The sequence below is a fragment of the Penicillium verrucosum genome, assembly GCF_028828655.1.
Source record: "Penicillium verrucosum strain IBT 35672 chromosome Unknown utg000003l_segment0_segment0, whole genome shotgun sequence".
NCBI lineage: Eukaryota > Fungi > Ascomycota > Eurotiomycetes > Eurotiales > Aspergillaceae > Penicillium > Penicillium verrucosum.
The window spans coordinates 3,699,564-3,715,768 of record NW_026643212.1 but is presented as its reverse complement, the minus strand read 5'-3'; the positions used below and the strand labels follow the sequence as shown (position 1 = coordinate 3,715,768).

Below are 16,205 nucleotides of genomic sequence, written 5' to 3'. Positions count from 1 at the left end.
ATAGGAGAAACATGACTCCAGATTCACTCCAAAAACACCGGAACTCCATAAACCACCGGCGCCGCGCCGTTGAGATACCTCAACACACACGCACCCCTCGACCGCGCAATTGCCGTGTCAAGCCCAACATCCTCTCCCGGACTCTTATCCTTCTTATCCTTCTTCTCGATCAGACCCCACGCGTCAAAAGCGGTCGTGGTAAACCGGTCAATGTCCCGATCCGTGACATCCCACAGCGTAGCCACGAGCGCGGGGCTGCCTGCATGGAGATAATTCATCGGTGTGCCGTAGGGCTCAAACTCGCCGGCTTCGGTCAAAGTACCGCTGCTACATCCCATGAGGAAAGTAACAGCGCATTGTGTGAGCCGCTTGACCGTGCGGCCGCGGATGTACTGCGCGCCGCTACCGTGGCCGAAGTAGAGGAATAGACCCTTCTTTTCCAACGCGTCGCGGAATTCGTCTTCGGTTGGTTCCCGCTGCACGACTGCAGTCCAGGATTTGAATCGGGAGAGGTCTTGTTCGAATGTGGTTTGCGTTGTCCGCAGGTCGCCTGTCGGGTTGAGGATGAATGCGCCGGAATTCCGGTCCACGATGGCTCCGGAGGATGCCTTGCGGAATTGTAGGACTCGGTCCCGGAGGCACTCAAGGGATGGGACGCGACAGACAGGATATCCTTGGAGACAGGGAAGTGATTCCCATGGGAACAGGTGGAGAGCTTTATCAAGCACTAGGATTGTATGTCTCGGCGATCGTGCCGCAAGTTCATCGCGCGCAGCTTCATGGTAGCCTCGCAAGGCATCGAGGGTATCTACGACCATCATGTCGAAGTCAATCTCGTCGTAAGCATTGCGCTCACCCTGGAATTGTAGAATATCCACGACAAAGTAAAGAAGATCCATCAGCGTGTCTTCGGGCTCTTCTTGCTCTTCGAGATCACGAAGCCCAATGAACAAGTCCACCACATTCTGATGTAGCGTGAGCCGGGGTCCGGCGGCCTTGCCACCCTTTTGTCGAGAAGGAAGATGCTTGTCAAGGATACTTTGGAAGGTACCCGCGAACCGAGCCAGCGCGGTAGTCTCTCGCGACAGCGGCGAGAACACACCGCGGAACCCTCCAAACCAGATGTTCTCAATGTTTTGGAGCACACTTTCCATCCGACGATCGAGCGCTTCGCGGGTCTTCCACCATTCTTTCTTCGACAGCTTGTCCGTCTGAGCCTTGGCTGCATGTGCACTTTCATTGGCGAGCTTGATGAGTTCTTGCATTTCCTCTTTTCCATCCTCAAACGTGAACTGCTCTTCATCGTCGTCTTCTGAGTTTCCTCGATGCAGGGGAAGGCGCAGAAGGAATGGTGAGCGGTCTTTCTGAAGTCGTGAAACCACAAATTCGGTACGGTCTGCACTCAATGACAAAGAGAGAACATTCCAAGTTTCGGGCAGAATGTCGACGTAATCCTGTGTGAAGTTGGAGCACAAATCATTGTCCAGCTCGATAGCAGAGGGGAAAGATGCTGACCAGAGAAGAGGGTCGGCAAAATCAGCCAGTTGTCGATCAATATCAATTGCCATACGCTCCCGGGCAAATGCGCCAACACGTCCGATCTCTAATTGAAAAAGTCAGATATACATCAAAACCAAAAGGATGTCTTCCAAAACTTACCATTCATGTTTGCGGGCGACTGAGCCAGAGTCGCTGGAATCCCGGGAGAAGTCGCATGTGATAGCATAGAGATCCGACTCATCAAGCGAGATGCCGCATGGCTATCAAGCGTTGAGCCTAGAATCGTGGCGTCAGAGAAGACACTGGCAAGACAATCGCTCGCCTTGGACAGCATAACCGAAAAGTCATCACTGGCTCGTTGAGCTTTGGTGCGCGTTGTTTTCGCTGGAGCCCTTGTTCTCCTTGTCGACGTCTTTGCCGGGGGTAAACTAGGCTCATCCGCCGTCTTGCTTGGTGTTTTGAGCGACGGTAGCGAGATTGTAGATTCAGGCAAGACGCAGTACACAGCATGGCTAGCAAAACGGCGAATTGCATCAGCCAGGAGATGTTCGCTTTCACCGATTTCCAGAGTGATCTTGCTTTCTCGGGCCACGGCAAATTGTCTGGCCGCTGCAAGTGTTTGCGCAGATCCCTCAAAGTCACGTAGTTCCCGCAGGCAATCAGCTTGTTGTCTCAGGATGCTACCCTTCAGTTGTAATAGGGTTTTAGATTGGACCTCGGGGAGAGTTGGTTTTGGAGCTGGGGCTTTCTTTGTGGTTCTGGTAGTAGCGGAACTGGTTGCACGGGTCCGCCGAGTGGTAGTAGTCGTAGTGGGTGTTGGTGTTCGAGGTGTTGGGGTCCGCCGGCTGCTTGCTCTAACCCGCAACTTGTCCATCTTTTCTTCGATTTCTGCCATGCCTGTTGCCTCCAGATTGGCAGGCACATCAGCAGAGATGACCGCTGTGATAATTTTATCTGCTTCAAGGAGAACACGCAGTGCCTTGTCATTTGCACCCTGCGTCTTGTACAGAGACGCAAGCCCCATTTGGAAAGACACGGTTTCAATACTTTTCTGTGTTTGTTTAGACGACTCGGCCGCTGCGGAGAGTTGATCCTGTCCCTCACTCATGTGGCCACTAAGAATCCAATGGCAACCGAGTTGGGTCTGCGCCGCAAGTAGCCGGGCATTGGCATCAAGGGTCTTATCGATATTAAGTGCCTGTTCGCCGTAGTAGATAGCGTCCTGGAACAAGCCATGGTGGGCAGATAATGTGGCAAGGTTCAACAAGCAAGTATGGTGGGAACCCAGATGTGGCCAGAAAGGCGCACCTTGGATATAGCTAGCAGAGACATCCGGAGAAGACCCGTTCTGAGACAAGTCAAGCTTTGCGATACCATCAGCAACAGCCTCAACATCAGAATTTCCTACAGCAGGCAACATCTTGTCTTGTTTTCTTTGTGCGAGCCTCTCAACCTTAGCCCAAATGCGGCAGTTGAGCCTCACAGACAACTTTGCGAAGTACAGGGCCTGTGTTGCTGAGCCCTGTGCGGAGAACAACCTGGACTGGACAAAGGCAGCATCTGCTACCAGCCTTTCCCATGAGATCTTCGACAGTACACTCAAGTTGTTTAGTTCTGACTTCTGGCACTTCTCATAGAGTGATCGGGCTGCTGAAAGAACGACGGCGGCTTTCTCGGGCTCTCCGGTCTCCAGAAGATATTCCACCCGAGCAACTTTGTAGGAAATGGTAGCAAGAGAAGAAACCTTGCTCTGAGCAAGATACTGCTCACCACGCGATAGGAGTTCACCTGCCTTTTGGCAGTAGCCCAAACGACAATTCTGCAGTACCAAGCGCGAAAGAATGATGATGGGGTCTGACAAATCCCCTGATTGCTGGAGCTCTGCGGCACGCAATATCAGTTCCAGGGTGCATAGTTGAGCCTTCCAAAGCCCGTGAATTTCGGTATAATCAACCAGTGCTTTCAACTGCAAGACCCAGTACTCCGTGTCATTGATGCAGAGCAGCAGTGTTTTCCAGTCATGGGACTGGCGCACCAGTGAAGTCCATGATGCAAGCGTGTCATCTAGTTCACTTGCGTCAATGTTGCCGCGGTGGAAACCGATCATAACACGTAATGAGTTGCTAATATGGATTGCAAATGAAGCAAGATCAAGATCATCTCGGACTTGCAAGCCGCCATCCAATGCCTCTGTTCCTGAATTCAACAGAGTTTCAACCAAGGACGAATCCAAGGCAGTAGGCTGCTCCAGTAGGAGCCGCAAGGCGGAAAGAATCACACGAGAATGACGAATAGGGTAGACGTCAGGGGGGTAGAGGTCAAGGAGGGAGGAAACAGCCGAGCCAAAAATCAAGCGAAACTCTTCTTCGTTTGAAGAATAGCCATGCATGTCAACAAGCAAGCTCATCTGCCACTCGAGAAGAAGACATCTCTGTTCGAATTCTAGTTCAACATCATCATAGACAACAGAGGGGTGAGATCCCTTCCTGCGCAGCTTCATCTTCAAAAGCGCGGATAGTACACGGCCAAGCATGAAACCAGAGCTCTTAGGATCCTGGTTAAGCGAACTTGGATTGTGTCCTCCGCTGATCTTAACGATTTGGTCCAGAGTCCCAGAGATAATGTATTCTTCAATCGATTGTCGAAACATCTGCTCAGAATCAATGTACATATTGCCTTCGATATACAGATGAGCCATTCTCTCGAACTTGAGGGCTGCAAATGCCGTGTTGCGTTGGGAGGGTGAGCAGCTTGAAAGCAGCTGGGTAGATTGTTTGAGAAGGGGTATTAGTTGCCGATAGCCCTGTCCGGCCTCTTTTTCTTTGATGTATCGAGACCAGAACATGTTTGAAAGCTTCACAAGTGCCATTCCTAGGTTTTCTGTTGTCTCTGTATCTTGTTCATCGGAGGATTCGATGGTTGAGAGCAGGCGATGGCAATCAGTCAGAATTGGAAGCATGTCTTCCCAAGGTGGTCGCTGAGACATGATAGAAAGCTTTCCAATTGCGACAGTCGAATCAATGGCAGCTAGAATGATGCTCCTAGAAATTGAAATGCGCTTCTTAAACATCTCAATCTCCTTTTCGTCGCTATCTTCTGTTGGTTGGCGTCCAACATAGCGTCTGAGGAACCTTATGAACGCTTGTAGATATTCCCTGATCTGACCAGCAACTTCGTTTTTCTCGCCTTCAGTCTCGAAACTTTTTGTAATAGCCTCTCCGAACCACGCAAGAGCCAGCTTCTTCAGTCTCGCAGCTTCCACCAGCAGTTCATCTAGGTCGTTTGCGCTGCCTCTTAATTGCAACCCTAGGGATTGAGTCGCCTCTGAAACAGAGTCCAGGGCTCCGTCCAGAAACTTTTCCGATGTCTTCGAAGCCTGGAAATGAACAGATGCAATTTTACACCGAACTGTTGCCAGCGAAAGAGACTGGGTCTTTGAGAGGGGCTTGATGGCTTGTGTGAACAGCTTCATAGATTCATCAAAACAGCCTGCATCAAAAGCGAGCTGGGCAAGAAGAGTCATGAGCTTGGCAGTCTGATTGGCGTTTTGTGTTTCTGATGACTTCTTCTTGACTTCTGCAATGGATGTTTGTAGCCGGGTAACCGTTTTGTAGATTGAAGCAAACTCGGTTTTTTCAATGCCTTTGCTCCGGTGAGAAAAGCTACCAAAATAACGAAGCAAAGGGTCGAATACTTCCTTGCTCTCATCACAGACATGACCGGACAGCTTCCAGCCCAAACATCGAACCTCGAGGGAAAGTAGTTGCAGGGCCAATGACGTGGTTGGCTTCAAACTACTCGAGGCCTCATCCTTCGAGAAAGATGTCCCCAAACAAAGTGCTAGAACTGTGTTTGATAGTAACTGAAGTTGTAGAGCAGCTTTGTCATTCGATAATTGACCCGATTTCAGTGCAGCCAAAATAACTTGAGCAGGGCTACTCAGATCCGAAAGTTGCAAAGAAGGGTAAACCTTCTGGATTGTGGAAGCTCTTCTATCCGCAGCAAATAGCCGCATCACATTCGAGTGAAAAGGAACAAGCAAGCCGTACAGCGATTTCGCATTCGAGATGTGAGCGAATGTCAAGAGATCCGACATCCGTTCCTTCAAAGCTTCTTCGTCCGTCGCATCCTTTGCTTCGGCACTCTTCTTCCCGGCCTTCCCGCCATCCAGATGTTGTTGGATTCTCCGCTTCAAAAGTCGAAGCTCTTTGTATGCCACATCGTTCAATCCCAGTGAGATAAGCTTTCCCGCTAGAACACACAGTCCCTGCTCGAGCTGCATGTTAGGGAACTGGTCGTTCGTAGCATCATTCTTGAGAGTGCGCAGTGTGGACAAAGAAAGCCTTGCGCACTCCGCAGCCGAGACAATGCCCGCGTCGGGGCCATTGGCAGTATCGGGGGTATTATTCTGGCGCTTGACTGTAGATATCTTCGCGGCATCCGTGAGGGTCTTTAAGGTGACATTGAATACCTCCGTAGCAAAGACCAGCTTCTCCTGACTCGACAATGCCGCCGCGTCGTGATCGGCCAATGATTGCAGCGCTGTATCATTTGCAGGTTTCGTCTTCGTTGCGCGGGAAGTCCTCGTTCGACTCGGCGTTGCGGCTGGTTCTCTTGTGGATTTTGTGCGTTTCGTGGGTTTCTCGGGCATCTTTGGCGACCCGCGGAGGAGTGTTTGGAGGGACAAAACAGTAGCGTCGGAGCATGTTGTCGTTGAGTGAAGGGCCTGTTTCACAGACTCTGTTAGAGAGCTGGCCGGTAAGACGGTGACCGCCATTTTCCTGGTCGTTTTATCGAAGCTGCAGGACTGAGGTCATCGCTCGCGTCGAGCCTTTGATGTGCAATCGCTATCGGCCGGACACTCTAAACGGGGGTTGTCGCAGCAACAACAGCGCTAAACCGTATTGGGAGTTGATAGCCTTATCGCCTCAGGCAATCACGACCTCAACTTTTCCCGCTGTTGAAGATCGACGGCTGCTACTAGACGCAAACAGAAGCTATGGCTTTCAGATTCAGGCCCTTTGGGCTTAGCAAACAGATGTTTTCTGCTCCTTCTACATTAAATACTACGAGACAATGCCGCGCACCGACCGGGCGCTCATATTCAACCTCCGATCGCCTTCCGAAGATCGCGGACACATCAGTATGGACGGCAATGATTCCCCGATTTCTTCGGGGTGGCAGAGCACGCAAGGATCCCGCGAAAGAGAAATCTAAAGAATGGAACCCAGCGACATTCTACATCATCATGTTCACTCTGATCGGCTCGCAGGCCATTCGCATGCTCACTTTGAAGAACGGCTATGCGGCATATACTCGGACGACGGATGCGAAGATCGAGCTTCTAGCGGAGATTATTGCACGAGTCAAGAATGGAGAGAAGGTCGATGTGGAGAAGTTACTTGGAACCGGCGATGAGGCAAAGGAACGAGAGTGGGATGAGGGTGCGTTAACAAATATCCGACAATTATATTATATGGCCAGTGTCTGACTATTTCTCTCTAGTGCTGCGCGAGATTGAAGCTGAAGATTCCCTGTGGCATGAGAAGAAGACCGCCCAGTCGAAAGCGGAGAAGATCCAGGAGCCCGAGAAAGAACAAAAGCAACCCGCACAGCCTGCGGAAGACAAAGGCACCGAGGAGGCTGTTAAGACAGAGGCTACACGAAAGCTTAGATTCTATTGAATGGGAACTAAATTCGGTCCTCATCAAGAACAACCTCTGGAGCTTCTGGTCTTGAGGCTCGCCCATGTGAGCTCGGAATATACGCCACCGAATTAGGGAATTGGGCCACTGCCGTCTCAATGATGTCGAATTGATCTTCTAGATCACGATGGGATTGCTTTCTATCACGACAATCGGGGCTAGTGTTCCCCACGCACATGGACTTCGTCCATGACCAATATATCCTCGAGGACATAAATGTAACATCATCTGCGCAGGAAATCCTTCCTCCTCAAGAGTAGATTCCGATACCCGTTTGTGAGCTTGCACATCACGCTTCATGTACATATTTTTCCCCCGAACCTGTGATAAACAACTCAAAACCCCCAGAAACCAGAATTTACAATGTAATCCAGTGCAGATCATGAGATCAAATGCACCCAAATGCTTAATTGGCCGGTATAGGATCTATCTGCTCTGTAGGCACGACTAAGATCAACCATGAACATGTCTACTTACACCCACGTGATAAAACAGGAGAATATCAACCCAAACCAGATCTAGATTGATAGAAACACCACAATCAGGGCCTTCTATGACAACCCACACACCTTCTTTCCAAATCTATCTGCTGTTGATACAATGCAAACACAGGCGGTCTCCGAAAGACATCATAATGTAAAAGGGGGGATGAAGGCGGGACATGAAAAGGATCCGAGAGAAATGAGAAAAAGCTCTCATGCTAAATCGAAGGAAATATATAGGCCTTGACCAAATGGGAAATGAGAAACATATCGCTAGTGAAATGAAAATGAAAGAAAACAAATATCCAAAAAGGACAGGTTGACTAGATAACCGCAAGCCTCTCTACTTCGAGTTCTGCAGGAACTTGGGCCAGTTCTCAGGCCGTGGGACCTGCACCCGGCCAATGTTCTGGTCAAGGTCAAGGATGAGCTTGAGCGCGTTCCTTGACCGGAGGTAAGGCAGAGGCGCCTTAGCACCCTGTCCGCCGACACTGGGCTCGACGTGACCAGTGGGTGTAATGGCATCACCCTCACCGGGCATGGGGAAGGTTTTCTGCAGGACCTCGTAGGCGGCCAGAGTGAAACCGAACTGGGGTGAGGAACGCATGATACGGGCGGGTCCACCCTTGAAGAAGGCGGCGAGACCCTCTTCTTTCCAGACGGTGGTAGCGCAGTGGCGGAGACCGTGGTACTTGGTGTCACCCTTCCGGGCTTCAACCTGCAGACGGGTTTTGATGACGTCGCATGGGGTGGTTAGGTATGCGGCGGGCATACCGGCGATGGCACCGGCGGTGAGGAGCTGGACAACGCCGAGCTTGTTTGTAGCGGTTTCACCGAAGAAGTCGGACTTCAAGTGGGCGTAAGTGGGGAAGTAGATGGCCGAGAAGGGGACATCACGAAGGAGACAGGCGCTGGCTCCCTTGTACAGACCCACCAAACCCAGGTTCTTGACAATCCAGAGGGCTGAGCGGCGAGGGGCACCCTCGACGTTCTTTGCGATTTCACCCTGGACCTGCAGACGAATCTTCACAATCTCAAGAGGATTTGTGAAGACGACTTGACAACCACCGGCAGTTGCACCAGCCAGAACCTCTTGGCTGTATTTAATCCGGTGGGTTTCCTTATCTGTGAAGAAGCCACGAACGAGATCGTTCACAGTCAGCTTGATAGCCTTTTCGGGAGCGACACCAATCAACTGAGGAATGACACCAGAGTACAGGCCAGTGAAACCCTCATTGCGGATAACCTTCTTAGCGCAGTCGAGAGAGTTGTTGTACAGTCTCTCGCCGGGGCGAGACGAACGCTGGTTCTGCAGGCGGGTCTTGACCAGATCAATAGGGTAAACCATGAAAGCACCAAAAGCACCGGCGATACTACCCAGAGCAAAGTGGTGTGCAGACTCGAGAACGCTGTGAAGCACACTCTTAGTCTTCTCGGCAACTTCGTGTCCAGTGGCCAAGGCCTGGCCTACAGCGATCACGGGGATACGCCATGAAGCATCGATGACCTTGGCGAAGTCCTTCTGGGAAAGATGGCCTGAAGGCGCATCCAGTCCAGCGAAGTGGAACAGAATATCGGCCTCCATGGGTGTAAATTGGGAGAAACGGGTGACGCGAGCGGCCTCGTTCAGGAAGTCGGTACGAGTGATCCTGCCATCTTTGCTCTTCTTTGTTGCTTCGCGGACAACCAAATCAATGATATCCATCTCACGCATAACATTCTGGAAAGCACGGACATTGGCGTAGGAGATGCGGTTGCTGGTCGAGATATTGCACAGGGTAGGGAGGTTATCCAGAACATGGTCGGACAACTTGTGTTTGGAGGTCTCGAGGATAATGCGTTGGAAATCCTCGGGCTGGATAAAGCCATCACCATCCTTGTCGAAAATGTGGAAGGCTTGGCGGATGCGCTCACCCTGCAAACCGCGCAGCATCTGGGCGAATTGGGGGTAGGTCATGTCGTGGCGAGACTTAGAGCGGCCTCCATACAGCGATGCCCATTCTGAGTTCCAATCAAAGGGAATGCTGTCAGCACTCTTGTTCATGTTGTACAGTCCCTGCACGGTGTCGAACTTGACACTGCCGGTGCCTTCGAAGTCGAAGAGGCGGAAGGCGATCTCGTACTCGGCATCGGGCTTTGCGAGGAGGTTTTCGAAGGAGATCCAGTCGGTAATGTTCAGCTTGCCAGCTCTCCGTCGGTCTGCGACGTTGAAAAGGATGCCATATTGTTCGCGTTTAATCTTGTGCTGTTGGGAGGAAACCAGGTCAGCAATTGCAAGGATTTCGGTACCTTTGCCGTCCCTGGTAACACTTACATAGTCTTCCTGCTTGGGTGCCACGGCATTAATGAAGCTCTCCTCGTTCATGAAGAGTTCACCATGCTCGTCCTTTTGCGCATGACGGACAAAGTTCGAGCGCGATTGGTGGGACAGGTGAGGCTCCTCTGTGCTTCCCAGAAGGGATTCCTTCACAGCTTCTGTTACGATAGCCATTGTGTATGTCCAATTTGACTTTCAAGTCCTAAACAAATAAAATAAAAGAAATCCACCACACAAAAGAGAAAAACTGGGGGAAAGGAAGGGATCGAGGGATGTGGAGAAGGGGAGAATTGAGTCAATAGCCCTGGAGCAAAGTTATGCTAATATAAGCCCACTTAGTAAAGTTTTCGGGGGGCTCTCTTCACAAAGATTAGTATTAGAATATAATTATGTATTCCGCAGTCTTGGATAGATTTGATATTCTTTTTTTTCTAATATAATTGTGTACATTGGCCACGTTGAATTTTTTTTTCTTTATATTGTACTCCCCCTTGTGTTTTTTTTTTTTTTTTTTTTTTTTCTTCTTTCTCATTATGGCGTTATTTACCCGGGCAGATCGGACCGAATCAAGAGTCTCACTTTCACCGATCTCCGCATTTACTCTTACGGAGTACATAAGGAGTGCATACGGAGTCCTCCGTAGTAGATACCGGTATATATTGTACAATATAAGTCTCCCGGAATTAGCCTCATCTACTTTTATTTGTTCGAGAACAACTTTTCATCCGGGTTCTTCCTTGGAATGGCATATGTTTTGCCACCACGAGCCACGGTATATAGGAACCTAAACCAACCATATAATCCAGGGGACAGAGGCGCGAAAAAGTCAGCAGGCGACTTTGAAAGAAAATAGAATGAGGAAGAAACCGGATAGGTTGAACCCGTCACATGGTCCTTTCGGAACCGGTGAGCCTTAAACGAAAAGACGAGAACACGAAAACACGAAAACACCAGAAAGGATTCCGAGTTCGGTGCGGAGTTCAGTGGAACAAGAATTTGGAGAATTTCATTTCGATTGGTCGCATTTCATCTCTTTCCCCTCTCCTCAGTCTTCCAGACTCGGCTCAACTCCGGATTTTATGGACAGAACACTTCGGTACCTTTATATCCCCTTTTTCTCCGCACTCTATTATAATCAGATAATGCAGAATATGGCATTTAACCGACTAGGATTGCTTTCATGTTCATTCTACCTACTTCGTGTGATTTCTCTTCTTCCAAAGTGCACTGTTCTCCACGGGCTTCACAAATCTCAATTGCACTATAACTCTACCTATGTTGTAGGTAGTAACAGCTACTACTCCACATATAAATCGGGATCATAAAGAGAGTGTGTAGCGGTGTAGCTATAGAACCTACGGCAACTCCCAGTCCCGAAGTTACCTTGAGCTTAAGCCTTAAACTTTGGAAGCCCCGGAAATGATTCACCGGGAGCCAAGCCAGCCGGCATTGCCTGGGGTAATTCCATACGATGTGTCATGTTGCCAGAAAATCCATTATATGGAGATAAAACATACCAATTCCACTATTATATCTCTTCCAAAACTATATGCAAGATGAAATATCAAAATTAGAAAGCCATCCTAGCAAATAGTATCATTACACCCAGCAGTGCTTCCCGAGGGCCCTAGAGGTAAAATCAATCTCATACTCATATAGAACAGTTGCTACATACCCAGGGAAAAGTGAAAGGAGAGATTCTAGAAGAATTCAAGAGTGGTTCTAAGAAGATATATACCTGTTGATACAGTAGAACGATGAGTGTAAAATCATAGGAGCTTAAGAAAATCCGATATATATATCACTGGTAGTAGATCTACTATTCTTAAATTCAATCCCCTTTGAGCGATGGAGTTTACGCGATTCCAACATCGATACCCTGGATTATATGGTTATTCAAAGATCCAAGGCACATCTTGCTTGTCGTTGGACCCTATGATCCAGAACTTGAGAGCAATCACACTTCTTCTAAGTCCCAGCTAGTCATACTAAACTTATATGCTTAAATTGGTCAAGGGTCACATCTGCTGAAGCGAAATAATGGACTCTTCTGCTTATAAAAAGATTGGCTCTATAAGATTATCCTTTATATACCATTTCGTACATACTTATTACAGTGTTCTCTTCGTCCTAATATACATTATCGGAACACACAGCAACGTATCACGGCTCAATACCCTAGCTCAAGAGTCCAAACAAACCAAAAGCTTTATCCCTATTCTTCTTATAATGCCTAATAACCTAATCAACCTTCAGCCCATTCCAAGTGTTATGTGTTCTGCATGTCTGTTTTTAATATAATTTCTACTATCCAGCCCCAGGTCTAGAATCACACGTCCATCAAAGGTTATACATAGAAAGTCCTCTTGCACAGAGTATACTTTGTTTAGCGCCTTCATATACACCTAAACAGGTATCTCAAAAGACATCTAAAAAGGACATATTAAAAAGACACGACAAGGCCACATAGTGGCCGCCTATTCTTGTATGTTTAGATAGAGCTAGATGCTCGTCTCAAAAAATCAACTACTTCCTCCCCCGGTGTTGTCCTAATCAAGTAAATGTAGGTAAGGATGTATGCCAACTACTCCGTGTACGTTGTCGATTTAGAGGCACTTTCTATAAATAGAACACATCTTCAAGCATTACATCGTACATCAGTGGTGTTCTGTTTCAAAAACCAAGAAATATAGTCACTAGGACGATCACACAAGAAATGTAACATAGATGAGCATTATCTTGTAAGGACTAGAGGTCGTTTAGCCTCCCAAAAGAGTCACAACAAAATGTCAAACAGTGTTGCAACTACATTTACTATGTATCTTAGCTCGCTCTACGGAGTAAGTACGGAGTATATCCAAGGATAGATGTCTTGTATCGCTCAATCCTGAAGAGTAAAAATAGTTGATGGCTGCATTAACCCCATGTGATATCTAATTATAGTACATCGCAACAATCCTGCTGATATTTAAACCAATCAGCTTTCACTTGTGACTGCTAGTCACTGTGATGACGCGAGGATATCACCCAGCAATGCAGGAATCCACTTGATGTAAGTGCGATATTCCTCACCTATGAAGTGATAGTCAGTCGAGAGTTTCGAATCAAATGGACAAGAAGACCAGGGTGGGGTTCCAAGTGCAGTTGGCTGCAGGGCTTATTGACTACCCTATCGCCAAACCCTAACATCCGTCACATCATCACACTGGACTAGGGTTCCAGTCGGACATTTTAATTGGGTGGATGAGACGGAAGCTTTCCAAAGTTAGAAACTTAAGTGTGATGGTGGTGATTTGTGCACCGACGTGCATGGGGTGGGCGCTTAGGCAGAAGAAGGTGGTGAGCAGTCCGTTGGTTCCCCTCTCCCGCTCAAGTGTCCCCCTCAGGTGTATATAACCGCCCTCATCTGTCCCCCAGGAGACTTCGTTTGGCATACTGTTTGAGATTTTCGTATTTTTGTTCTATTTTTGCCTCTTCTATTTTCGTCCTGCGTCTTGGCTGGCCCAAGTTCTTCAACTCCTTTCTACATCTACGTCAAATAATTTGTTTCTCTCCTTGCCTACTCGGATAACTTTGTTGATCAAGGTTTCCCTGTGAAAAACAAATTCAAATAACATCAACTACATCGTTGTTTTAAACTTCTTCAACTATTGTGGATTCCGCATCAATCACAATGTACACATCCACTGCCCGTGTCGTCAAGCCAAAGCTGTCCCTGAGCATCTCTGCTGTGCAGAATACTCCTCGACCAACATTGTCGCTCAAGTCACCAAGTGCTCTTCCTCGCACGCCTATTTCGCCAGTCTCCGCGGCGAGCCCGACCAGCAAGAGATTCTCCTCACTGCAAGTTCCAAGCTATGCATACACAAACTCTTGCTCATCGAAGAGCATCCTCAAGAAGCAGCCGTCCTCGCGCCCTGGTACTGTTGACAAGCGTATACAATTCAAAGTGACACCAACTGTCCACTGTGTAACGCCAATTGAGAACCCAGACGAATATTATGGCAAGCACATGAAGATGTCTCGAGAAGAACGGCGATGGACGGTCCGACAGTGAGATCAAGTTCGAGATTTGTATCACTAATGACCGTCCACGGCTGGAGTAATGGAGAGCGACCAGATGCTTCTGAATGACTCGGGGTTTACATCCTGCTTTTGCAACGATGCCAGGCCTTGCACCCTGGGTCTCATGTTGATCACCTCAATCCACGCACAGCACCTCGCGAGCTCCACAACCGACATCCTCAAATTGCAAGATGAGCTCCTAGGAATGACAGAACAACGCATCAAAGTGTGCATCCAGCCTGTCTCAAGATGGGGCTCTGGATGGCTATGTTGCCTCTCGCGCTTGACGCTAGCCTCCAATTTGTATGTCATTCATGTGGACTAAGTCGGCTTTTTCATATACAGCGCACATTCTGTTCATTGAAGGAAAACGATGTCTCAGTGTTTTGGAGGAACAATATATTTATGACGTTATGATCGGACCTGGATTGACGATTTTGATTTTTGGAGTACAAGATGTTTTAACCTAGCCATTCGTTACTGCAAATACAACGGTCTCCTCGACCCTATATTGACATTCTCGATTACAATAGCAAGTAAATTCATGATTCATAGGTAATATTCTTCGCGACAGTATGGAGCTATGGAGCTCTCCGTAGATCACCATAGATTACTGTTTTGGTACCCGTTTTAGGGCTCTAATTGAGGGCTTCTCCGGCCCGTGCGCGTCCGATCTTTTTCGCCCCTGTCGCCGCTCGTATGTCAATCATCTTACCAATGTTGTTCAAGGTGACAGCTGCTGCGACTTTTCGCAGATCGGCGATAAAAGCGAGGGGGTGTTTGAACTCCCGCCGTGGATTGCTCACGTTGGCAATTGAAACATCATGGTAAGCGGAGGTAAACGCCAGTCTGAAATAAAACCATCCAACTAATTGGTTGCAAACAACAGTGACGATACATCAGTAGCCGTCGTCGAGAAAACAAAGAAAGTCTTCGGAAGCGCAGCCAAAATCCATTTCCTTGAAAATGTAACAGCCGACACGCGCGCGCATCGGGGAATTCACCCTATCATCGCCCTCGAATCCCACCAAGACAACCTCGCAAACCTTGTACAGAAAGCCCTTAATCACCTACCGGAGTCAAAAACAGGCGATGGACTTAAAGTCGCAGATGGAACTCGTCGCCGCCTCCCAGATTTCATATCCGCCACAAGAGGCCCCGGAATGCGGTCAAACCTGTCCGTTGGCCTAGACACTGGAAAAGCGCTGTCGGTAGCATGGCAGATCCCCATGGTCGGAGTGCACCACATGCAGGCACATCTTTTGACACCAGGGCTCGTATCATGCCTGGCAAACGAAGCCAAAGCCGACCCACCCACAACGCCGCCAGAATTCCCTTTCCTGTCCATTCTCGTCTCTGGCGGCCATACAACTCTAGTTCAATCCAAAGGTCTCACAGACCATAAAATCCTCGCTACAAGCGAAGATATAGCTATTGGAGAGGCACTCGATAAATCCGCACGAGATATCCTACCCGAGTCTTTGCTTCAGGAAGCTAAAAGCACCATGTACGGCAAGAGTCTGGAGCAATTCGTCTTCCCCAATGGCAAAGCCGATTTCGCGGATTACTCGCCACCAGAGACTCGGGGTCAAGAAGTAGCCAGACGCATAAGCGATTGGGGCTGGTCTCTTACGACTCCATTTGCGAATACGCGAACCATGCAGTTCAGCTTTTCTTCGATTTCGAGCATGGTTGGGAAGATCGTTCAAAGTAACGGTACGAATATTAACATATCAGATGCAGAGCGTGTCGATCTAGGCCGGGAAGCCATGCGTGTCTGTTTTGAACACCTTGCTTCGCGCACCATTATCGCTCTGGAGACTCTGCGGCCGCACAATACTGGCAAGGATGATATCAACACCCTCGTTGTCAGTGGTGGTGTTGCCGCCAACCAGTTCCTCATGAAGGTGCTTACTTCATTTTTGGAAGTGCGCGGCTTTGGCCACATGAAGATCGTTGCCCCGCCTCCATATTTGTGTACCGACAATGCGGCCATGATTGGATGGGCGGGCATTGAGATGTTCGAGGCTGGGTTCCGATCCGACCTTAGCTGTCGTCCTTTGCGGAAATGGACCCTCGACCCGAAGGCTGATGATGGAGGCATCCTTGGCCCAGGAGGTTGGATCAAGGAGTGAT

At 48.8% G+C, this 16,205-nt stretch overlaps 6 protein-coding genes across 6 annotated transcripts; 3 read left to right on the top strand and 3 right to left on the bottom strand.

The window, feature by feature from the left end:
* Nucleotides 1-23: 23 nt before the first annotated feature.
* Nucleotides 24-6,277, bottom strand: N7516_009009 (C50 family peptidase; the record flags this gene model as incomplete). Its single annotated transcript, XM_057221728.1, has 2 exons — nt 24-1,603; nt 1,660-6,277. 2 exons carry the CDS (start codon nt 6,275-6,277, stop codon nt 24-26), a joined length of 6,198 nt encoding a protein of 2,065 aa, XP_057072000.1.
* Nucleotides 6,278-6,496: 219 nt separating this feature from the next.
* Nucleotides 6,497-7,184, top strand: N7516_009008 (DUF5321 domain-containing protein; the record flags this gene model as incomplete). Its single annotated transcript, XM_057221727.1, has 2 exons — nt 6,497-6,944; nt 7,006-7,184. Coding segments are annotated over 2 exons (627 nt in total), but the record flags the coding sequence as incomplete, so codon positions are not given.
* Nucleotides 7,185-8,030: 846 nt separating this feature from the next.
* On the bottom strand, nt 8,031-10,178 carry N7516_009007 (citrin; the record flags this gene model as incomplete). Its single annotated transcript, XM_057221726.1, has 1 exon — nt 8,031-10,178. The coding sequence occupies one exon, from the start codon at nt 10,176-10,178 to the stop codon at nt 8,031-8,033; it is 2,148 nt and encodes a 715-aa protein (XP_057071998.1).
* A 3,026-nt stretch (nt 10,179-13,204) lies between these two features.
* N7516_009006 (uncharacterized protein) lies at nt 13,205-13,438 on the bottom strand (the record flags this gene model as incomplete). Its single annotated transcript, XM_057221725.1, has 1 exon — nt 13,205-13,438. One exon carries the CDS (start codon nt 13,436-13,438, stop codon nt 13,205-13,207), a length of 234 nt encoding a protein of 77 aa, XP_057071997.1.
* Nucleotides 13,439-13,677: 239 nt separating this feature from the next.
* On the top strand, nt 13,678-14,061 carry N7516_009005 (uncharacterized protein; the record flags this gene model as incomplete). Its single annotated transcript, XM_057221724.1, has 1 exon — nt 13,678-14,061. The coding sequence occupies one exon, from the start codon at nt 13,678-13,680 to the stop codon at nt 14,059-14,061; it is 384 nt and encodes a 127-aa protein (XP_057071996.1).
* Nucleotides 14,062-14,786: 725 nt separating this feature from the next.
* N7516_009004 (N(6)-L-threonylcarbamoyladenine synthase family protein) lies at nt 14,787-16,204 on the top strand (the record flags this gene model as incomplete). Its single annotated transcript, XM_057221723.1, has 2 exons — nt 14,787-14,896; nt 14,959-16,204. 2 exons carry the CDS (start codon nt 14,787-14,789, stop codon nt 16,202-16,204), a joined length of 1,356 nt encoding a protein of 451 aa, XP_057071995.1.
* Nucleotide 16,205: the final 1 nt, after the last annotated feature.